General features: G+C 27.1%; 1 protein-coding gene across 3 annotated transcripts in view; it reads left to right on the plus strand.

Moving 5' to 3' along the window:
• Positions 1–26,276, plus strand: part of LOC135930542 (probable serine/threonine-protein kinase MARK-A) — a 50,218-nt gene that overhangs the window by 21,077 nt on the left and 2,865 nt on the right. The window contains exons 1-7 of one of the 3 annotated variants that reach the window (XM_065467354.1): positions 14,929–14,968; positions 15,247–16,113; positions 20,200–20,258; positions 21,456–21,615; positions 24,225–24,355; positions 25,486–25,597; positions 25,828–25,964. In XM_065467354.1, the coding sequence (XP_065323426.1) occupies positions 14,953–14,968; positions 15,247–16,113; positions 20,200–20,258; positions 21,456–21,615; positions 24,225–24,355; positions 25,486–25,597; positions 25,828–25,964 (1,482 nt within the window). In that variant the 5' untranslated portion in view covers positions 14,929–14,952. Of the gene's footprint in view, positions 1–14,928; positions 14,969–15,246; positions 16,114–20,199; positions 20,259–21,455; positions 21,616–24,224; positions 24,356–25,485; positions 25,598–25,827; positions 25,965–26,276 lie in introns of those variants that run through there. The other 2 variants (XM_065467352.1, XM_065467353.1) reach the window with 2 other exon arrangements.

Genomic DNA, 26,276 nt, shown 5'->3' on the forward strand with positions numbered 1-26,276 from the left:
TAAATTTGCTTATTGTATATAACTTTTCTAGAAGAGTTACTTTAGTTTTTGTTATTTTACTTTTTATTTTGCTATATTATGAAAGCGAAAAGTTTTTCAAAAGTAGCATTTTATTTTCCAAATTAAATGTTTATTATTTATTATTTATTATATTAATCATATTTGATTTGATATTAATAACATAAAATACTTTTATATAAATGATGAAAGAATAACTATTATTTGAGTCAACGATCTTGACCAGTTTTTGATCTGAGGACGATGGTCCAGTTTGGTCCGTATGCATCTGTTCGGTTCTAACCAAAGATCGTACAGGTATCTTTACTAATGCACATTATTTTGAATTCCTTTTTTATTTAAGATTTTACCCGATATTTTTAAGTATGGAAAGCCGATTCCTAAGATGTTGGTAATTATGAACATGAAAATTTGATTTTAACTGTCTGAGTATTTGCTTTTCAGCTTGGGCCAAAGGCAAAGCATGAATTGTTTGGTATAGCTTAGAAAATTTTAAAATTGGTCCTTTTAAACCATCTGATGAGGCCTAGTATACTAGCCTTTTTAATTTGATAATGTTATGTTGATTACTTTGTGACGGGATGTAGTCTGAAAATTTGCAATGTAATAGGTATTGACCTTTATTGTTGATTATTTTATCAGTCAACGCAATTAAATAGAGGTTCAGCTGAAACTGAGCGTGATTGAGTTTCAAGTTTTGTTCTACCGAGAAAAGCAAATCTATGGCCAAAATTAGTATTGTGAAATTGAATTAGAGCTGGTCCTAAGATGTTTTCGCAAGGAGGTAATTAACGGAATGGTCAACAAATAGAGAATCTTAGTCATTTTGTGTATGTAAGGTTTGTCTGATATAAGATAGAGATGGTTTTTGTCTGAGACACCTAGGGATTATGTTATGTCGTCATCTATGATGCGCGGTTGAGGGATTCATAGGTGGAAAAATTAAATGAAATGAAGGCCTAGGGCATGGTAAGCAAATTTACTTTGCAAAGTGGCTCATGACCAGACAGAAATATACTTAAGTTTAAAAACGATTAGGTCTTTAGTTTTACTATTATGTTAGGCTAGAAAATCTTAAATTTTGAAAATGGACGAGTTCTTATAGCATTTAGAATTTTAGGTATATTAATAAAGTTAATTAGTAAGAAAAAAGCCTTGTGAAAAGGTTAAGATGTTTAGTGAATAAGTTAAAAAGGTTCGCTTAGATGAAATAAGTCATTAATGGTTATATCCTGGAATGGGTAAGGGAAAAAGACGGCTAATGTGGGGTGGGGGGGGGGGTAAATAAATCACATATTTGGAGATGTTTGGAAGATAAAGTGTGTTAAGGTACTATCTTGAATTATTTTGGGGATGGATAGGATAGCTGATATATCCCAGAAACGATTCCTTCATAACCAAGAATTAAGAGAAAACTGGATTTATATTAATTGAGAAGATTAAACATGTATATCTAAGCAAAATAAAGTTGGATTTAGAAGGGTCCCTTACCACGATCATAAAAAAAATAGTTCGTTTCGCCTTAGAGAGAGAAATATAAATGACAGGCCGAGCCCAACGATTCAAAATCTCCACAGATACTAAATTCCATTTGTGGAGTTTGAAAAAAATAGAGATAATCTTTAATTCTAGAACATAATTTTAAATATAATTTGCCCGAAGATAGACCTAATACAGTGGGTCTGGTGTCGTCATCGTCAACTTTTTCTTATAGTAGTAAACCGGGCACCATATAAGATTTTGAGAGAATTTGAGGTGGAATATTACTACTTAGGATGATATTGATAATTTTTTAATGTAAATATTGCTTGATGGAATATTTGGCTTTATAAAATTTTCGAAATATATAGTTTTGATACTATCAAAGCCTTTTTAAATAATTGAATGGCTTTCATTCTTTCTGATAGGCATATTTTTTGATTCGATTAATTTTTATAATAGGTATGGAGAAAGCCACGAAGGTATTTATTTACCTTGTAGATTATATAAAGCAAAAATAATAATTATTTGTTGTATCTGACAATAATAATTATTATTTTTTGTACTTGACAAAAATAAATTAAATATTTTCTAATTGGTTATCAATTATATTTTATAATTCAATTTATGCTTTAAAAAAATATTTACCTTCTAAATTGATCATAACATATTTTATTAATATTTTATATAGTAAACTTTAAAAAAATTATATATAAAATTATTTATTATATTTTATAAATTTATTCGCATTTTAACCACACACCCCATTTTAGACATTAAACCAAGTTTGCCCATAATTTAAAATATTACAGCTGGATAAGTCGAATTGGTAAACTATTCTCTTATTTATTAAGTCAAATCTGTCTATATTATAATAATTTTACATCACATATAATATGTATTATTTTAATAATTATGCCAGATTTGTGAAAAGTCTCTCTGGGGAAACTTGCTAAATTAGCTCATATTAAGACATAACATTCTTTTGATACTTTTAATGAAACTAAATTTGTAGTTCTTATTGATCAGACATATTTTTCTTTACAAGGTTTAATAATTTTTTAAAAGTAAATATGATTCATATAATTTTATATGACACTAGATCATATATCAGATAATTTTTTATTACCATATTTTCAGATCTTCATATACATTATGGTTTTCCTTTTATATTTACATTTTCTATTTTTTTCATAAGTTTGATGTCTACAATAAATTACAACCTTTGGATAATTTTATTAATTTAAAATCAAAAGTAGTTTGCTATTGTAAATCTTGATTAATAATTTGACCACAAATAAAAAAAGTAACATTAAATAAAATGAGACTTAAAATTGATTTTATTACAAAAAAATCAAAGTCTAAGTTGATGAATTTATCTTCATTTAAAATCATATTAATCAATATTTTTTGGGCCTTGTTTATTAATCAATATTTTTTGGGCCTTGTTTATTAAAACATCTATTGTGAGAAAAACTATTAAATAAATACTTTAATAATTAGGCCTGTAAACAAAAATTCAATATATTAAAAACAACCAAAAATATTATTTTTTAAATCTCATGGTGATTAAAATTTATTGTTAAAACCTCAATATTTTAACATTGTTAGTAATATAATAATTCTAAAAACAATTTTTTAGTTTTCCATGGTCATAGACTCAGCTTTGACATAGTTCAACCTCTTAATTGCCTGAATTGCATTCTCAATTTTAAGAGACTGATAAATTGTATTTAAAAGACAACACTATAAATAGTGTTATTCATTTATAAATAAACTATTTAGTCTATCCTAAAAAAAGCTTGAATCCTCAATATTTATTTTTTTAAGTGATTACAATAAATTAATATATTAAAAATATTTAGTGATAAATTATATGTGGCTAGCCTATGACTTAATTTGTTATTTAATAATTATCTTTTATAAAATAGAAATTTAACTTTATTTTCTTTAATTTTTGTTTTTTATTTCTATTTTAAATTTTTTTTTTCAAATTAAGGTCTAAATCAAAAATTATAATGAACTACAAACTGATACTAGAAACCAATATAAATTTGTTTAAAAATAATCTAAATGAATTTAAACCTTTAAAAATAAAATATAAACTTAAAACTGAATAAAATTTAACTGTTATATGTATTGGCTTGATACTCTGGTTACAACATAAAAAAAATGATTATAGATTAAAATAGAAAATTGTCGATTAAATTAATTAATTTATACTGTTAAAGATAAACTAATAAATTTTAATACATTTTTATTGAATTAAATTAAATTTATATCTTGTGTATAAGAGTTAATAAATATTTTATGATATCCATTACCAGATCTGGTTGGGTAATTAAAAAATATTATGATTTTGTACATTTCTATTATTTACTATTCATTTCTCAATTAAATTTTGGGTAACATGATAAATTCATAATTATTCATGCAAAATTTTATTTAAAATCTCTTGATTTCAATATAAATGTAAATTTTGCCCTAAAATCTTTTTTTGTAGAAATGAGCTTGTTGAATATAAAATAGGATTTTTGTTTTTAATATTAAAAAAATCTCCTCTTGGTCTATCTAAGTTTAACATAGAGTATGGGACTAGAACAAGAACCCCCCATGCCCAAATATCCAGGAACCAAAGCCATCTTTTAATTGAGGTTCTAGGCTCAGATGTCTCCATGGCCCAATAATTTTTTTTTTAACTTAGGCCTATGGTTATTTTGAAATTAAACCTTGACTCACAGTCTAAAATAAATTTTAAACATTAGCTCGAACCCATCCTAGTATGCAAATTTTTCCCAAGCTTGGTCCAACCCACAAAAAATATATAATAATATTCATAATACACCAATCAGGGTTGGGCAAATTTTCAGAAAATTGTATTTGGATACAGATACTTTATAAAATTTTGTATTTAAGATACAAGATACTAGATACTTTAGAAAAATTTCAATAAGATATTAGATACAAGATACTTGTATTTTTTTTAAAAAAAGTATCTAAGATACAAGATACTTTTAAAAAAACTTTAAATAGTCAAAATCAAAATGTATAAAGTTTTATTTTCTTATCTATAATATAAATTTATTAAAAAATATTTAAAATAAATTGTAGAAAATAACAAATTTATTATAAAAGATAATGCGATATTCCATTTAATAATTATATAATTAGTAAATAATAATAAATCAGCATCATATATCAGCATTATTTTTTAATATTATTAATTTTTCAAATGATTTATCGTTCAATCTTTGACGATTTGGTCTATTAACCATATTAGCAAAGCTAAATAACCTTTCGATGGGGGCTGAGAAGGGTAATATTGTGTTATATTTAATAAATATTTCTTTTATATATTTATAACTATTTAACATATTTATACTCCGCCTGTCATCTTTCATATAATTTAGGACCTCTATTTCAATATCATTTATTGAATTATTAGAATTGGATGTGGTACTTTTAATGCAAAAGTAATCATCATCTTCATCAATTGAAGATTTTGTTGAAGTATTAATTTCAATATTATTTTAAAAAACAATTATAACTTCATGTAATAACAAATCCTGAAGGTATTTTTTTTCTTTTTCATCATTAATCCAACGATTTTTAAAATAGGGATGAGAAATAGTTGCCAAAAATGCACTTTTAAAATTGTTATCAAAATCATATATATTTTTAAATCTTTTATTTAAATAATTTTTTATGGCAATAGCTAATGGTTTGCAAAATTGTAGATTGGTTTGAATTAAATTTTTAATTTTTTTTAACGACATTTAAAATTGGAGCTGATTCTCCATAATAGCAGTTGATTTCACTCTGTATTTTGTCAATCGCTATAGCCAATGGGGCCATTATATTGCAATATTATTCTAAATATTGAATTTCAATATCTCTTAATTTAGGAAATTCTAATTTTTGACATATATTTAGGAAGTTCGCCTTGAAATTATAATAAACTATGAAGACTATCATACAAACTATTCCATTTAGTGCAAGAAGGTGTAACTAATTGTTTTCCTAAAACTGCTTTGATAAGTTCTGCAGTTTTAGGCCTATTATTTGCATTCCATAGCTTAGTACATTTAGCTATTGCAGGATGATGAATTTTAGAAATGTTAGGAGAATCCTTAATAGCTCTCTCGACATCGTATGGCACAAACAACGAATGTGTTGAGGCAATGTTATTGAGGCTTCTTTAGACCCTTAAATAAACAAATAAATAATTTTATTTGAATAAAATTTTTTACTAAATTTACAATATCATAATAAATTTTAAAGAAGTATTAAATAATACTTTCAATGATTTCGAATTCTATACATTCATCATCATTGATGTCAAAGTCATTCTCTACAGCTTCCATAGAATATCCAAACTCCTTGAAAGCTTTCTTAAAGTTAGAGCCGTTATCTGTAATAGTTGCTATAACTTTTTCGTCAATACCAAAGTCACGATGAATTTCTTTATTATGATCATCTTAAAGAACTTCAAAAAATTTGCCATTAAGTATGCTTAGTTTAAATTTATTGTTATAATTTTCGGTTGAAGAATCATCTGAAGACGAAGATAAACATATTATTCTATTTTCTTCTTCCATAATTTTAAAATAGACAGATATAAAACCATTCAAATATGGTAGTTCTAATTGTTAGCAAATTGCTAAAAAATTATCTTAAAATATCTAAATTTTGATTAAATTCTTCATTTAAATCTTAAGACAATATCATTTTAAATTTTAATACTATTTAAATTAACCAATATAATTTTTTTTAAAGTATCTGTATCTTTTTGAATACAAAGTTGGTTAAGATACAAATACTTTTAAATAATATGTATCTTAGATACTGGATACAAGATACTTTCCAAAATTTTAAAAAAGATACAAATATCCGCGATACTGCCCAACCCTGACACCAATCAGAATTGTCACAGACTTTTTTTTTAAGGAAATGCTTAAAATTTAAGGTTTTTAATTTGGATTGTTCATAAATATGATTTAAACAAAAGGCTAATAGCAACTTTTAATTTTTCTATATTTTTTTTTTAATAACCTTAGGGGCTGCTTTAAAATATTTTTTTAGGGTTGGTTACTGCTAAGCTAAATACCTTTTGCACCTATCTGACACTAAATTTTTTTATGAAGTATTTGTATATTCTTCACTATTTAAGTTAATAATTATCCTTTTTTTCAATTTACCCAAGTAAAACCTACTTATATGATAAAATTGATTTGATTTTAAATGTTGCCACTATTATTGTTAGATGCCTACTATTACTTTCTATAAAATCAACTAAATCAATTTATGAAATAAATAATTTTAACATCATCATAATGTGATAAAAAAAATTCAACTATGCCTCAGACTGTATTTAGGCTTGTGGGCCGGCCCATCTCATGCAAGCCTCTACAGATACCTGTATAATTGATAATTACTATTATAAATAGGGATTCAAACCGAACCGGTGTTAACCGTTATTATTTACTGAATCGAACCTGAACCGTTAAAAAAATTGTCGCCTTAATCCTCTATAAATGCTTGTGACCCTGTTCGAACTTTTTGATACTTTTAACTCGTTTTAAAGATGATTAATAATCAGTAATTATTCTTTATATATATTTATATATTGCTATTATGACGGTGCCAGCTGAAGTTAGCGCAATATACCCTGCATTTATAGTTAGCGCGAATTCGCGACGAATTAGACAAAATACGTTACCTATGAATGAGGGGTTATAGTTATAACTTGACAGAAAAGAAATGAAAATATTTTAATTGTATACGTCTCAATAATTTTTTTTCTTTGCCAATAACGATAAAATTTTAAAAATAATATTCTTTTCTTTACACAATTTTAATAAACTCGTAAAACCGGGTTTTGAAAGTTCAAACCGAACCGATTCTATTTTTTTACGAACCGAACCTGAATCTTGAATTATAGCCAATACTTTAAATTTTATGAACACTATATTGGAAAAAAAACAAAATTAGGACTAATGGCATTCATATTAATCCTTAACTTATATAAAAAAAATTTTAAACATTAAACGATACCAAATTTTTTATAAATATCAGTGGTATACCGATATCTTTAAGTATTGATATTGCCTAAAAAAATGTATCTGTTTATAACTTTGTTATTATTACATTAAATTTAATAAATATAATAACTTTGTTATATTTACATTAAATTTAATAAATAATTTTATTATTCATTTTTTTTTCCACATTCTTCCTCAAGGGTTAAATTTCGGATCTTCATATTTTTTTTTTTAATTTGTCATATCGGATAACTTATTATTTTATTTGTCACTTTTCAAATAATAATCGAATCAATTTATTAAATCTAAAAAAAAAGATAATTTCATATATTTACATTCTGAAATTATTTCAACAATCCGCAACATGCCCACCCTTAACGTGCCAAGTAGCGTTGTTAAACGGCTCGTTTTGAGCCTATTTTTAGAAGCGGCTGACTCAATATTTTAGCCAGAAAAATATTCCTTAAGCCTCGAGATTTTTCTATTAGATGTTTAGACCTTAGGGTCATCTAATGAGCTAAATCTTTAGGCTTGCGTGATATTCATCTGAATAAATCGAGTTAGCCATTTTTAAAAATCGGCTCAAATGGAGCCGTTTGACAACACTAGTGCCTGCTAATTAAAACATTTTAAAACACGTGATCTGATTCGTATTATCAAATAGATTGGAAAAGGGTTAATAATTTCTTTTTTTTAAAAAAATACCGAAATATCATTTCAAAATTTTTATTTTAAAGTCTAATTTAGCCCCCAAAGGACTACAATAAGTAGAACCTAAAGATCTACATTGAAATTTATGGGGAGAAAACCCACCTAATAATGTCCCCTCCCCACTGTGCACTTTTAAATCTGATAAAATACATTTGTTTAAATGTTGATTAAATTAAAAATAGTAATCATTTATCTATCGCTTATTGTGGTCGTCGAGAAAGATTTATAAAAAACCATGTTTTTTTATTTTATTTTAAATAAAAATAACAAATTATTATAGGAATACATAGTCGTATTGCATTTATCCTCCCCTTTCTACTTCCTTATATGCAATTACAATAACAAAATTATTTTTGACCTTTATAAATATATATAAAATAAATATAAATATAATACGTATGTTTTTTGTAATTTTAAAAATAAAAATCAGTATACCTTCTTTTGCACATCGATAATTGTAATTATTTCAAATGACAATGTAAACTCTCGTTCGCTTTTTTTTATAAGAGGGGAAAAATATTAGGGAGATTTTAACGCTACAAAAACTAGTCATCTATACACGTCTGTCCGCCCGCCCGCCATACTCTTGTTTATCTTTTACGGTGAATGACACTATCTCTTTATTGTCGCTCACTCTCTCCTATTTGCTTTTTTTTTATCTTATAATTGTATCGCAATTTTAAAACACGATTTCTAGTTATTTTATTTTATTTTTTCCAATTAAATACTTCAATATTTCGATATGTCATACTTGTTTTGTTTTTTTTTTGTGAAAAGAGCAAAATCGATTATTTTTCGTCAAAGGTAAAAAAATTTGTTAAAAAACTTTTTTAAATTAAATTTCACAAATTTTTGAAAATTTAACAAAAAAATAAAAATAAATAAGCTATTTTAAATATAAAAATAAAATCACGTCCAAAACATAATTATAGAAAATTTTATAAATTTTAAAAATTTAATATATGATTAAAGTTTTGAAAATTTTCGAATTTTTTAAAATGGGTTTAGACATAGCCTCAGAGATGAATATAAAATTTTTATTTCTAACCTTTTTTGGGGGAGTTTTTTTTAACTAAAGGATCCAGTTTGTTTACGGAAAGAATGATCATTTTATTCGACAATGAAAACTATTTTTTTGAAAAATTACGGCGGATTAGGATGTCTTATCGAGTCCTTGAAGGCGAAATGCTGAGCTAAATTCAATGGCGGGCTCACTAAGCCCCGTCGAAAATATTCTGTACCAATTTCTTGCCCGTCAAGATTGGAATTAGCTATACATATAAACACAATGCTTAACTTACTTCTCGCTATGTGAACATTTCTCGTATTCCAAATATCAGTAATTTAATAAGGGGATGGTCTGGATCTCTCTACGACCATTACCCTTCATGTTGACCTTAGTGTTGTTAAACGGCTCGTTTTGAGCCGATTTGTAAAAACTGCTAACTTAATATTTCATCCAGAAAAATTTTACGCAAACCTGAAGATTTTGCTCATAGAAGGAACAAAGGTTATTAACAAAATCTCGAGTCTTAAGCAATATTTTTCTGGCTAAAATATTGAGTTAACCGTTTTGAAAAATCGGCTCAAAACGAGCCGTTTAACAACACTAGTTGACTTCCCTCTCCTCCCAACGGGATTTTATTAATTCTCCAAAAAAATACAGTTAGATCAGAACCTCGGAATTGGGTTACGTTTATAATTGCTTTAAAGATTTGGAGCCTGTATTTTTTTATTATGTTTTATTTTATCATTTAAAATGATTCTTTCGAAATATCGGATTTTTTTTTTGATCAAGTGTTTAAACGCAGCTGATAAGCTTGTTGTTGCGTTCGATGAAATGGAGCCAAGCCATGCGTGAGATACGCATCAATTTTTTTATACCAATTATAATCCTTTTAATTGTTTTAAATCAGCTATTTTATCTTTATCTATTCTTTTATATATGACATAATTATAATATCAAATTCCTTTCTTTTTTTAAAAAAAAATTTTAAATATAGAATTTACATGGGATTAAATGAACAAGAATTAATCCCCACCACACACAAAAAAAAACTAATTTTCTTAGATTTTTTTTACTGTTAAATTTTTTTTTAAAAATAAATTATTTTCGCGGCTTTTCATTATTTCGTTTGATGCGATAATGATAAAACAAAGTTATTTTAACGTCTTTTTGAACAACTAATTGGGTCAATTTTTTCTCTCCTATTTTTATTACTTATTCAATCCCACTACCTTTTTAACTTTAGAATGATTTGATTTAATTTATTTTTTTAATCTATTTAAAATAACCTTTTTTTTTAAAGTGCTACCTTTTATTTGTACATTTAGATTTACGATTTATAACAACGTACGTAAAACGTAACATAAATTATCCTTTTTCTTGTTGAACACGATTTCATAACACTTTATAATTTATATGTGAGAGTTATGTTATTATATATATATATAAATAAAAATATTTTTTATTTTAATTAAAAATAAAAATTTATTTAGTTAAGTAAATTTGATTGGAAAAAAATAAAGGCACCATCTATTAACGAAATCTCGAGGCTTGCTGGCTAAAATCTTAATTTAAAATCGGCTAAATCCAATGATATAATAATAATACCTAGACTGTCGAGTCGATGCATTCATAATAATGCATTTGCAAGCGTCGTTGAATGTTTTGGTAACCCATATAGTAATTATTATATCATTAAAAAACTATTATTAAATTGAAAACTTGCTTCCTTATTTTCTCGATGATCAGGCAATTCTTTAATAACGTTTGCGTCAGAGATAGGAATAAATTGGCATCTCGTTAAAAATTTTTAAAATAATGATATGGGTAATCATAATGGCGTCCCCAGCTGCTTTCTTTGATGTACACTTTTAACTAATGCATCGTCATAGGTATTAATTTATTATATGCCATTGGCTAAATCTAGTTTAAAATTACTGAAAAATACAATAACTCACACCATATTATATTTAAATTTCATTAATCTTTATTTTTTTTAAATATTTATAAAAATAAAATAAATATTATGAATTTTATATATTTTTTTTCAGAGAACCTTAAGCCGAAATTTTAAGCCCGGTCTTGGGTTTTTTTTATTTTAGATTCTTTTTTGAGAAGGGTCCGGCTTGGAATTTTTTAAAATTTCCATTATTTTTAATAAATATATTGCGAGTCGTTTGAAAAGGGAAATCGAGAATATGAGTATACTAAACGAATAATAAATAAACACTTCATTTTAAGATTTTCGAGCAGTGTCCAATCAAAAGAAAGAGAAATTTAATTACTTCAATTGGGTAGGGTGTAGGTCCACTCTTTTTTTGTTAACTATACATCATCTGTTACAAGGGTTGTTAGTATCCTTGATAAAATATATCGGCGTAATTATGTGGAGGTAGGGCTTCCATATAATTCACTTTCATTCACTTTGGGCAGGTCAGTGATCACGTACTAGATAAGATTCCTGTCTGCATTATCGAGATTATTAAAGTCAGATTGAATTTTTAGCCCGTTCCCCGAGTTTTTGAGCTGCTGGTCATGTGATTTACCTTTTAGGAAGGCAACATCCAAGCCTAAAATGTATAATATATTGCAATAAAGTTTTTTATTTTGGCTGGATTAAACAGGAATAAATTTCCCTACTCCTGCAACTAATATTATTTCAAGAATAGCGCCATTTATATTTTTTTATTTATAAAACTAATAATAATCGAAAATGGCTTTCGATTTTTTTTTTGATTAAACAGTTTAAAGATAATAAACATTCTTAAAAGAATATTATCACTCTTAGTAACAATGTTAAAGTTTTCATTTTTTTACCGGAAATATGAAAATACTTGGAACCGATGTAGAATTTTGAGGGCTATAAAAATGATTTATAATTTGCGATTCTATAATAAGTATTTTTATTTTAAAGAGATTTAATCAAATCACACTTTACGCCATTTTCAGCTTTGAAGAGGTATATCTTTGGATCATAGATTGAGCTATCACTCCAAAATTTTGATTTTACTAATATAGATAATACTATCGTGCCAAATTTCGTTCAATTTAGAGATGGTGGTCCAAAAATCTCGTTTTTTTGGTCGATTTGACATGGGTCCATATATGTCAATAGTACTTATTTCTTCAGTTGAAGGTGATTTAAATAGTATTTTTTTTAAAGTAACGTGTTACTTTTTTTTGATTAGCCAGTAACGCGTTCTCATTTTACAGAGTAACGCGTTTCTGATTTACAGCACTATTTAAAATAAATATTATATGAATTTAAAATTAAGAATTTATTTCTTTAAATATTAATTTTGTGATCTGGGTTAGATAAGATTTAAAAATCAAAATGTTATCCGTTTCATCCTTATTTTATGCATAACGTTCATAACTGAAAACGAAACTGAAGTTATATGAATTTTTTGAAGATGATATAGAACTAGAAGATTTAGCTAGATTCCAGTACCACCGAGTAATCTTAATAAGGTATTTTCAGCGGAGTATAGAGCCCTCTACATCAACTTTACATGTTTTCTACTAAAATTAATAATTAAAAAAGGGTACAATTAATTATTTAAATTCGTTTCTTTTCTCTATCATATTAAAATTCAGTGTGAGTGTATGTGATTTAATTCTATAATAAAATACATGCAAATCCGTTATTACTTTTTTACAGGCATTTATGAACTCGGCATCGACACGACAAACGTTAATCTTTTAATTTTAGGATTTATTTATTAAATATTTTTTAAAATGTTTTTAATTTTAGGATTTAAATATTTTTAATTTTAGGATTTAAATATTTTTAAAATATTTTCAATTTTAGGTTTTTTACCCGCGAACAATCGCGTGTTTCTCGGGGAATTAAAGAAAAAACAAAAAATAAAGTATTTTTATTCTTTGTAGAAAGGATGGAAGGAAGGAAGAAAAAGAAAATAGATTGATAATGCCAATCAATATTTGACTTGGGTGAATTTCTTACTGAGAGCTTTAATTATATCAGACCTGCAGAGGTACCATTTCCACGGTCCGGCCCGTATATTAAGGTCTGCCTCGGCTATTTTTTAAAAAAAATTCAAGCCCGGCCTGGATTTTTTTAAAAATATTTTATATTTATTTTTGATTTTTATAGCTAATAATGGCCATTTGAAATATACGGCACAGCCAGGCCCGAATTTTTTTTTAAAAAAATTTTCACTATCGGCCCGAATATATTTTAAAAAATTAAAATACGGCCCGGCCCTTAACCCGGGCTCAGGGCCGGGCCTGCAGGTCTCTGAATTATATAAAGGATAAATGCACGAAATTATTATGCCAGATATATATATAATAATTAACGTATATCAGTCCAACAATACCCCACCCACTCCATTAAAATTAGAATGATTTTTTATTTTACAAATTTGCGTTTTACGATAGAAAATACAAAATCAAATTATTGAGTTACATTACATTAAATAGTCTTAATATTATTTATTAAAAATTGTAGTACAGGTTAGAAAGAAAAAAAAATTTTATATTTATTTGCTTTTTTTTTATATAATCAAAATTTTTAATAAATTTATAATAATGTTTTTTTAACGATTTTTTTTTTCTTCGTATCATACTTTATTACCCTGTCCTAGCTCATTGAAATTCGCTATGAATTTTCTCGCTGAATTTTAGAATTATTTATATTACTATTTATAACGAAAGAAAATTGATTACTCCGTTTTAATATTGTAACTTGGACATGTACATTTTATGATATTAAAGAAATTTGTACATGGTACGAAGAATTATAGCCTCCCTGAAACATTGTGCTATAAAGTCAGCTAAAATTATGGATCAAGATTTTCAGGCCCGGCTTGACCCGTAAAAAAATATATTTGTACAATTTGCCGGGTCCTTAATAATTATCTATGCAGGAAAAAAAGATATATAAATAAATTGGAAAATATTGTTTAAAAATTATATAATAATCTGGTATAAGAAAAAATCAACGATAAAATATAGGATTAAATTAAAAAAGGAATCAAAATATAATATTCATTAGATTACAAACGTAATCTTCGCTTATTCAAACAATTTCTCAATAATATGACTAAAAAGAGGACATCTCTTTCTATGTTAAGTAATCTTGATGCAGATAGATTTTTTATGTCGCACTTCTTAGATAGGTTTTCCGAATGAAGAGTTATCATTTGTGCTTGTGCCTATTGGAATTGTTGCTCAAAATATGCAGTATTTTAAAATATTTAAGAATTCCATGGGCTTGGAATATTGCATATACCAAAATAAATCTTTCATATACCAAGATTTATATTCTGTAACTAATTGGGGTCCTCCAGATTAGAATGAAAGATAAACCCTTATAAATTTCTTCAAAATTATTTTAAAGAACATATTCTTTTGGCTATTGGGGATTTATCAGCTTACCAGCTATTAGTTTGTATAATTAATCATTAATTCTATAGTAATAACAAAAAATAAATAAATAAGCCAAAAAAATGGAAGACATTGCCCCGTCAATATTCGTCTTACGTATTGTATTTGCATCTGTTTGTGATGTGCGAAGAACATTGCTTTTTTATATTATTTTACATATGGCGTATTAAATTTTGATAAAACACATTAATTTCAGTTTTTTTTTTGTTTTTTAAAAAATAAAAATATTTAAATTTGATTTTCTAAGAAACAATGCTTCCATTTAACAATTTTAATATTCGGGCGATGTTAGGATTTCGAAGTAAATAATTAGTCGTAGTTATTCATTCATTCATACTGATTCACATTGACATTAAATAATTTTTAAATCTATAGCTATATTATTGTTGGTAGTGGGGGGGAGGGATATCACAATTGATTTTTGACAAGTTAATTCGTATTATATAACTACGTCTTCTCTCTTGGACAAAGATCTTTATAAAAAATAAATAAAATAATTCTTGTCATTTTCACAAAATAAATTAACAATTTTTAATATTTTTAAAATGTATTTTCTTTTATATAAATATATATAAAAAGACCACTTAACGCCTAAAGAAATCACATTTTTCAACAATTTTGACGGATTGAATCCTTATCACTCAGACTTCACTCTCACCGATAATACAAATTTTGAGAATACTACTACTACTACGAGGTTCGGAACATCCCCACTTTTCGAAGAAAATACTATCGATCAACCCCCAGATACCGCGGAACGACATAGCCCCATTTTAAAAGATTTGCAGGATTCGTCAGATTCACGCGTAAATACACCCGAGACTTCACAGAATAATACGTCGTACTTTTCGGCTACCAAAGATAGTCTCACGAATACTTACGTGAACGAAACGAACGAAGAACCATCTCAACATCTCTATTCCTTAGTCAGTTGTGAAGATCATTTATTGGATTATCGAGACGAAGACTTTGGCTTAATAAATAAAGAGAATAATCGTGCTAACACGCTTGAACAAGACACCCTCACGCACCATTCTCTTAATTCCGGCGATCATCATAACAATCGGAATTTCGCAAGGATCTCAAATCCAACCCACGATTTATTTAGCGAGCAAGATTATAACACGATCCCACTTTCATCCTCCCCATCTTTACCTATTATAGAAGATAACAAAGTGTCAGACATGGAAACCTCCAACTTTGAACAGTTCCAACACACCAATGGCTCCCAAGAGCTTCACAAATCCCTAAAATACGATAATAATAATATTGGTATGTTACCATCCCAAAAACACGATTCGCTCCTCCATAACGAGTACGTTACGAATGGACACGGTAACTCTCTTCCACAGGAAAGCGTTAAATTCACTCTCTGCCAGGAGGATCCAACCCACTTGGATTCACATTCCGATGCCTGCAAGAGTAAATCCAATGCTAACGACTCTAGTACGTATTTTAAAAAAAACATTTGAATTCTTTGATTTACCTACCATGTCACCGTAAATGTCTACTACTAATTATCGATTAAGTGTGGTTATAACTTTAAAGATTTTTATCGTTTTGATTGACATCATTGCTACACCACATATGTTTAGTTCTTTTTTTCAATTAGCGTCTAATGTGTTTCACCACTATAGTTGTTGATTACGGGAATTATTATAAACTTCGATCTGGGTTCGAATCCTGTAAGGATCGGGGTTTCCCCCCCTGAAACTAAATTATTATTTTCCGCTACGGGGTATGATATATAGCAGTTTGCGGGCGCGTGATTTAGGATAAGTAAATATAATATCAAAAATGGGTCTTATTGTATTTTTTTTAAAAATGAATAAATTGTTGTTTAGAAATTGTTATTTCCAAAACGACGAGTTTTAATGATATCCATTAATTTACCACAGGGCCGGGATTGTAATCTCATTTTCGATTAATTAGCTAATTTATGCACAAAAATGTATGAGATTATTAAAAATTTCACTATTCTTTCATCATCAATCAATTAGCATACAATATCCGGCACAATTTTTTCGAATAAAAAATAACCATCAATTAATTTTTTAAAATAATCATGCATTTAATTCCCTTTAACCACAAATTATTTTTATTTTTTTTAATCTCCAATTAAAAAAAAATACATTGCTTTTAACTTGTCCATCCTTTTTTTTGCTTAAAAAAAATCAATAAATTAATATAAAATACTTGACTTATACTTATATTTATATACAACTAATAAATAGTTACGATGAAAATGAAGGACAATTTTATTTATTCTTAGCTAACATTTATCGTATGACATAATTTTAGAAGTAGATAAGATAAAGTAATGGTACTAGGGTAGGGTAATTGTAATGATCATTATCTTAAGGAATGTGTAATAAAAAAGACATTACAAGGGTTACATTATTTAAATGCAAAACTATGATAAAGCGGGCTGGGCTTGAAATTTATTTTAAAAAGAGCTGGGCCGGTCCTTAAAATATAAAACCCAGGCCAGGTCGGGTGGTCCAAATGGTACCTCTGCAAGTCTTCGGTATAAAGAGAGAAAGAAAGAAATAGTGGTATAGGAGAAACATTCTTATTTAATAAACAACAAAATATTGAGATGAATTTATCATAGATATTTGGTAATTCTTTTTATCATAATTATTCTCTATTTCCATCATATCCTTTTTTTCTTCTTCTCAATCTACTGTTATTGCCAATTCTACGGTAATTGATCCTTAATTTACTCATCGCTTATTCCAACTGCAAACAGAAAATACAACTGATTTTTGGAATATTGGAGATTGAATTGAACTTCAGATCCATGCCTACATTTTTAAGTTTAAAGCTACCTACAATTCGTTCAAAATGTTCGAACTTGATTGTATCGTTGTTCAATGGCATAAACTTTAAGATATTTATATTTATAATCATTTAAAAACATAATTGTTTTCGTTGTATTGGATAATTGTTTTTAAAAATACTTTCTCTAAACTCTTTCTTTATATGCTTAGACTTTGTCTATCTCAGTCAATCAAGATTGTAAAATTGTTACCGTAAAATTCCTGGTTATATTGAGCCTTTATTATGGTAGTCATAAATCTACTATTATAACTTCATTTGATTCAAGCATTTTTACTATTAAACCTAGATAGTTTTCTAGTAATTGGTCTTCGAAAAATGATTTTTAAAATTAGTTGTAGTTTTAAAAAGAGAAAAAATATTTTTTTAAAGGTTCAAAAATGTTTATAAAGTTTTTCTTCTACGGAAACAAGTGAAAGCCATCTTGTAGGGGACATTTTTTTACGAAATTTGTCTATTCGATTTCTTCTTCGTTATTGATTCAATATTAATAGCTGCATTATTGGTTATAGAAGGTGTTTTCCGATGTTAAAGTTTTTGCGTACCAAAGTTCAAAATTTTTCTGCAATCATAGGCATTTGAATTTTGTAGGCTTATTGTATTCTACTTCTTTCTCGATTTCAGCAGGTTAAACAATTTTATAAATTGTTATACCAATATATGGAAATGTTTTATAACAAATCATGTTATTACTTACTGGATTACTAAATCAAGCCCCCGGCAAGCCCTGTAAATAAAAAAAGGAAAAATATGAGAATGACGGTAAATAACCTGTCTGTCTTTACTCTTTCCATAGCAAACTAATAATAAAAAATTAGATTATTAATTAATATTACGTTATTTTTCTTTTTACATTTTTTTGATATGTAATACTTCGTAATCAATACGCATTTATGACATGATATGTATGACAATGGATAATGATTCAAATGGTGTACTGTACTACTAATAACCAATATTTGAAATCATATCTTCTCCACACGTCCTGTGTTAATGTTTTAATTTTATTTTACAAAAATAATCTATATTTCATTAGGACATTCTTTCCCTTTTCAATAATAAATCAAATATTATATAGTTTGCATATGTAATACAGTTAATTTAATGTATTATATAAGCAAAATAATAATAAAAATAATAGCATAGTTTATTAATTAATATTACCTTTATTCGAATTTGATTTGTAAAACTTAGTAATAAATAAATAATATGTACGCATTTATGACATTACATGATTATGACAATGGATAATGCTTAAAATGTATTGTTTCTCTTTGCCCCGTGTTGTACCACTCATACCAATATTTATAATCATATCTCCTCCCTCCATACGTAAAATCGAAAATCCTGCGTTAATAATGTTTTTAATTTTATTTTACAAAAATAATCCATATTTCATTAGGCCATTCTTTCCCCTTTTTCAATAATAAATTAAATATTATATATAGTTTAAATTGTCTAATACATTTAATGTATTATAATATAAAGCCCAACCTTGTGTTATTTAAAATTATAACCTCGAGTTACATGATTTTACATTACATATATTACAATATTATTATCATCTCCATTATCCATTATATTAATAAAAATGATCCATGATAAAAAAAATAACTTATTACAATACAATATAATATTATAATACAATGTTTTAAAATTACATTTCAGATATAATTGTATTTTTATTTTATTATTTTTTATAAAACCTTAGAAATAAATTTACATTTTTGATATTCCATCTTTAATTTAATCCATAGCAATTCGGATAATTTAAAGTCCTATTTCTTTCACAACATCAACCCCATCAAATATTTTTATAATTATCAATTCTATTCGTCGCGATTGCGGAAATAAAAGTATAAGAAGTTTTAACCATAATTATTTTTCCAGGAGCTTTCAGAACCCCAGGAAAGGGTTCTGTAGACTCAATATTTTTCAGATTCTTTAGATTGGATTCTGATTATTCTCGTTCCAGCCCCTTTTTATCATTTTATTCAACTTTTATTTTTACATTAAAACAAATAAGTAATTCGAGAATAATTTTTTTTGTTGCGCAGATCCAACTATTGCGCGAGGCTCATCTTTCTCCTTTTCCTTTCATCCTTCCATAGCCTTGAATGGGAAATGAAATCAATATGTTTCGTTAATTTTGTTTTTTTATATATTTTAATAATTCTTTGAAAACCTCTCTCTCCCCTTCTCAGTTTAAGAAGTAAAAGTGGAAGAAAGTAATTTTTTTCCCTTCCAACTGTTTCCATAATTAGAGATTCGCTTTAAATTTTAATTATAGCAAGACAGATTTTTAAAAAAAATTAATGTTTAGCCGCTGATTTTTATACTATTTTTTATCCTTTTTTAAACGTGGAAAAATTTTAAAAAAAACCATATTATATACATAATTTCCCATTTTTCAGTTGAACTTGTAAAAAAAAATATTTTATTTTATCTTTATTTACATTTATTTTATTATTATTACAATTTTTTGCAACAATAAAAAATTAGGTTGCACTTGCATGCACCGAACATCGTTTTTAATATAAATATATTTTTTTTTCTCCTTCCCTTTTTTTACAATTAAATTCTCTTGTTTTATTTTCTCGTTTATATCTATTTTATCTCTAAAAGCAATAATTAGTTACCACCTTATTTTAATTAATTTTTTTATATAAAAATTTTGTTGATTTGTTGAAGATTCTCGAGGAAGTCAGAATTTATCACCGGTTCTCAAAGAAAAATCATCTAATTCGCAGGTAAAATTTATTATCCAAAATTCATAATTTAAACTTGATAAGGATATGATATTAACTGAATTTTACGTTTTTGTTATCGTTGAAGTTATTATTTTTTTGATCGTCGTATATCACATAACGCCATTTCAATTTCTAATGTTTTCTAAAAATATATGAATGTCAGGTCCATTAGCAGTTTATATTTACAATTTTCTAAATGTACCTCAGTAGAGTTGTTAAACGTCTCGTTTTGAACCGAAAACGGCTAACTCAGTATTTTAGCCGGAAAGATATTGCCTAAGCCTCGAGGTTTCGATAATATATGTATAGACCTTTGTTCCTTCTATGAGCAAAATCTTGGATTGCGTAACATTTTTCTGGGTGAAGTATTGAGTTAGCCGTTTTAAATCGGCTCAAAACGAGCCGTTTAACAACACCATGCCCTAGCCCTGACATTGCGTCCCAACCCTCTTAATTTTCGTTTTTAATTTCTGAATAGAGCACATTCTCCTTAGAAAATTTGCTGGGATATATCTAATGTTGTTAAACGGCTCGATTCGAGTCGGTTTTTAAAAACGGCTAACTCAATATTTAATCCAGAAAAATATTACTCAAGCCTGGAAATTTTGTTCATAAGTTGCCCAATGGTTTGGATATCTATTAGCCGGTTTTTAAATATCGGCTCAAATATTTAAAAAGCCGTTTAACAGCAATAGATATACCTTTTTTTTACGAAAAAATATATTTTGACATAAGATGGATGATATCTTAATTAAAATACGCTTAATGCTTAAAAATGTAATTCTTATTTATTTTTTTTTTAAATTTAAGAATTATATTCTATTCAAACAGTGATTTATAATTCTAATAAAAATTACGAAGATAACAGCGGCTAAGACGCAGTCTTGCTGATATAGTTTATATAAAACGTGAATCATATATTTATTAAATGTAGTGTACGGTTAACTCAATGTTTTATTAGGGAAAAATATTATGCAAGCCTTAAGATTTTGCTCACAGGTGTTACCAAGGTTTGGACATCTATTAGCGAAATCTTGAGGCTCAGACAATATTTTTCTGGCCAAAATATTGAGTTAGCCATTTTTAAAAATCGGCTAAAATCGAGCCGATTAACAACGTCTACTTAAATGATTTGGATTATTAGGAAGCCTTTTAACTAGGAACTGACCTAAATTTATAAATTTGTAATTATTTGAGTCTATAAAGGAGTTGACGGACATGATAGAAAAGGTGAACTTGAACAACGAGGTCCAAATCAATGGCGTGGCCGGAGACACGCTCATGACTAACGGTCACTCCGATTATTACCACCACCAAGAAAGTCAAAAGGAAAATTGTCAAGAGATCAACCACAAAAGTATGCCACTTTCGCAACTTTCTGTTTATAGTTCTTTTATAGCGTATCTTTGTCTTGGTTTTTTGGGGCTAACTGCCCAGACCAAAGATATTTTTTGTCCAGATATATATATAGGTATTTTTATTTTATCCCATTATCTTTGTCCAAGCTCAGTCCAATCTTCTTTTGCTTTAGAATAGCATTTTTTAAAGTTATTTTTAGTTGTGTAAACAAATATAGCATTACTTTAACCCTTTATATCACAGTGGTACAACGTTTCTACCTAAAAATCAAATCCTCTGATTATCATAGCGGCATAAAACGTGTTGCTCTTTTTTTTATACCTTTATTTTTAATTGTTTGGACGCATCTTAATGCGAGTTGCTTAAAATAATCTGATTTAATAATAAACATAAATAATTAAAAATTTAGCATACACGATTCTAACTACTATTTTTCGTCCATTATTTTTAAGTTTTTCTAAAAATACCCTAAAAATTTTATTTTAAGGTAAATTTATTAAATTTCAAAAGATATGCATGCTATTTCTGGTGTTGTTAAACGAACTCAATATTTTATTAGGAAAAATATTATGCAAGCCTTAAGATTTTCCTCATAGATGGCACAAAGGGTTGAACATTTATTTACTAAACCTCGATGCTTAGATAATATATTTCTGGCTAAAATATTGAGTTATTCGTTTTTTAAAAATCGGCTCAAATCGAGCCTTTTAACAACTAACTATTCCTATATTAAAAATAGCATTTGGGGCATAATTATTTTCTATTATTTCTGTAATTCATTGTCAAAGTATATGGACGTATTTTATACTTACCATGACTTAATTGAAAAATAAAATAATTCATTTTTTAAAATTTTAGTTATATTGATCAATTCATGAAAGAGTCACAAAAGTACGTGGCGATAAGTTATTCGGCCCGGCTTTTTTTAAAAAATATTAAAATACTGCCCGGCTCGGATATAGCATAAATACGGGAATCAAGCTGTTGCCAAATTCGGAATTAACAGATTATTTTATTTTTTAAAAAAAGTTGATACCCTTCACTAGATCTTCTCTGTTTTTCAGTCATCTAAAAAATACGACAATAATGAAAAAATTATAATTACAAAATTGGAAGAGTAGGAATCACGAAATGGAAAGATAGTTGGGATATTATTTATTTTTTAATACCTAATTTTATTCTACTCTTTAGAGATAAATCTGATAATATTTCTTCCAAAATAAAGGGAAGTCTTACAGATATTTTATATGATTAAACTTGCCTTGCTTTTGATCTTTTTTTAAAGGGGTGAAAACTCGCACTACGAAGAAACGTCTAAGTTTAACCAGTTTAATCGAAGTTTTCGCCGACTATTAATCAAAAAAAAAATAGCTCTTATTTAAATGACTAAATACTTAATAGTAGTGAGCTATAATAAGTCAATTTCGAATCATCTATTTAAATATAATATATTATTTATATTCGGCGAATACAAAAAATGTATAATATTCGTTTGAAAATAAATCTTAATATTAAAAATATTCCATTTTCTGAGGTATTTAATATCCTATAATGCCTTTGTCAGTTGTAGTCTTTCTTTTTAAAACTCTTTAGAACTATCTAGAATTCCCAGTGTTATTAATCGCTACCTTTAAAAGCAGCATAAACTTTGCAAAAATAATTACGTGAAATATTAACATTTATTAAAATAAAATACATCTATTGCTTCTTATGATTATAAACTACTCAATTTGTTTTTTTTCCGGCAATGTGTTTAAATCATTTTTTGAACGCGCTATTTTTTTAAATTTAAAAGTCTGATTTTACTGAAAAAAAAATGTATTCCATCATGTTTGAAATACCTACCCTGTGAATTTCAGACAATTTTTCCGTGAACTTTTAAACTTAATATAATTTATATTAGATTTTCTATATATTTTTTTTAATATCAATTATAATTGACTCAAAGGTTAACAGCAAAATTGTCTACATATTATAAGATAGGCATTCCAAACATGATAGTATATATTTCCTGTACAATCCGATTTTAAAATTTAAAAAAAAACGATCTCACAAAATGATTTATAAGTTGTAAATATAACACATTGCCGAAGAAAAAACACACTGACGCTAAACATATACATGAAATTTGTCAGTATTTATTATTTTTTATGAAAAAGGGAAACACCCTTAACGAAGATTTATCAAGTACAAGATCATCTTCTTCTAGTATAATTTAATTAATTTATCGTAACTCTTAGTCTCTTATTCATTTCATTTTTCAGACATATTAATGTTCTATTGGGTATATAATATATAAAAAAAACGATAATTTTATTATATACTTATATTCAAAATTATAAAATAATTTTTGTATTGAATTTAAAAGTAGCGTAAATCTGCCTTTATAAGGAAACAAATATATATTCGCTAAAGTTCCATCTATTTTCTGTTGAGTTATCCAGAAAATACATACTTTCTAGGTTTGTTTAATCGGAAAATCCACAGAATGGTTTTCGAGTGTTAATTTTTGAAATTTGCTTCTAATGAGCCGCTGCTTCCATAACCCATTTTTTAAAAATCATTTTATATTGGACTTATATTTTTTGAACTTGAAATTTTTTAAAGGCATATGTACGGGGGACAACGCATCGCCTATCAAAAAGCAGCAACACTCCAATAATGATCTTAAATCGCCGCTCACTCCTCACGCTAACGCTAATAATCTCAAACAAGGCTCAAAATCGGCGACTCCTAAAGTTCGCCATTTTTATTCATAATCAATTAAATTAATATCCGCCGGGGTGTAACGACCGACGCACTCAGCCATATCTATATTTTTTCTTCTCATAATTTCTTAAAAAAAATATATATAATTAATAAAATGAATGAATTAAAAATTAAGTTTTTTTACATAGAATAATATATTGATTTTGATATTTTTTTAAGAAATCGTTAAAACTATGCAAAATTTACAAGGCTATCTATCATCTCCTTTTATAAGTTAAAGGTGTTTTTTTTAAAATATAAATTAACTTAAAAAGCGACAAAATAAATAGAATTTAAAAATAAGGGAGTAGATCTAATATATCTAGCGAGATCTTGATAGACATTAGGTCTAACGGTCTTCTCTTAATATGGGATTATATCTGCGCCTATTTTTCATCAGCTCCTAGCCACCAGCTTAGAAATCTTTAAGAAGGCAGGCCAATTAATTGAGAAAAATACCTCAGATATCGGAGATTCTGAGGATTGTTTTACCTCACCTAAATAAATTATATATTGTTGCTCTAATTTTCTAAGCTTCCACTCCTCTCTGGGCTTAAAACCCTATTATTTAGTTCTTAGGTATAATTTTTTTTTAGTAATATGTTCTTTTATATTAGCAGAAATTGGACGTAAAATTTTAATGATAAATATTAAAATGATATCATTTAGTTGCGCAGTTGATTAATCCCAATTGACAGTTTTAAATAATTAATTTAACACTTTTATAATATATTTTTTTTAAATCAATTTATTCAGTTTTTATTTCATGTTTTCACTGTTTCAAAATAAAATTAGTTAGTTTTTTTTTGAAGATTTTACCGAGTTTAATGGGTTCGGTGTCTGAATAATATATCTCCTTATTTAATATAAACACTAATCATTATCTTTGTTGCTAGCCCTAAACTAGTCGCCACGAGTTGAGTTCAGGCTTTAGTCTGAACCGCGTAACATATTGGCCGCTTTGCCAGCAGCCCTAAGATTCTGTTAAATTTTACCAAATTTAGTGGGTTTGGTGTGTAAAAATAATTTAAAAACTGTAAAATCATATTTTTAAAAGCCTTGCATATAATTTGTTCCCATAATAAAATACGTCATCGTTGTTTTATTTTTCCTCAATCAGTTGGGTGGTAAAAGGGCAGATTATTCTCACGTGAAGTCCAAATGCGGATCGCTATCTTTCGTTAAAACCTGTACCGTTACATCGCCTGCTCTTAATGAAACTCAAAACAAAGGTTTGCTTTTCTATTACGGATATCGTCTTTATAAATTGCGTATAGTTGGATGAGTATTATACTGTATATCCTTATAATTTTTTTCTATAAATCAATTCTTCCAATCAGATATAAAAAAATATCAAAATAATTTAGAATAATCCTATATTTGCATTGTTATAGCGTAATTGGAAAATACATGAAGCTTTTTTTTCAAAAAGGCTCTAATGATCTTGCATTTTTTTTTTCAGAGGACAAGAAAACTGGAAACGCCAAAAGGACCAACACTTCTCTTAATTTGTCAAGCGGGAAGGGGACCAACGAACAATATCTCATGCACAAATCTGTCAGCCAACAACCCAAAACCAATGGACTTTCCCCTTACAAGGTTATTACAAATTCATATTGTATATTTTTTTCATCTCTCCTATTTGAAGGAGGAATTACTGTGCCTATCCATTTTAAATAAGCGGCATTTTGTGATAATTGAATACCTAAAGTATGGTTATTTTTAATTCCGTTAAACATTTATAATATACAGTGTGAACTTATTTTATGATCGATTTCGCCTATTTCGAATTAAGATTTTGGCCAAAATAATATTACGCTAGTTTTGAGATTTTGTTAAGTGATGCCTAAACCTTTTTCTACCATCTATGAACAGAATCTCTTGGCTCGCCTAATATTTTTAGGCTAAAAT

This window comes from Gordionus sp. m RMFG-2023, chromosome 5 (genome assembly GCF_954871325.1).
Source record: "Gordionus sp. m RMFG-2023 chromosome 5, tfGorSpeb1-WG-v2, whole genome shotgun sequence".
Lineage (NCBI taxonomy): Eukaryota > Metazoa > Nematomorpha > Gordioida > Chordodea > Parachordodidae > Gordionus > Gordionus sp. m RMFG-2023.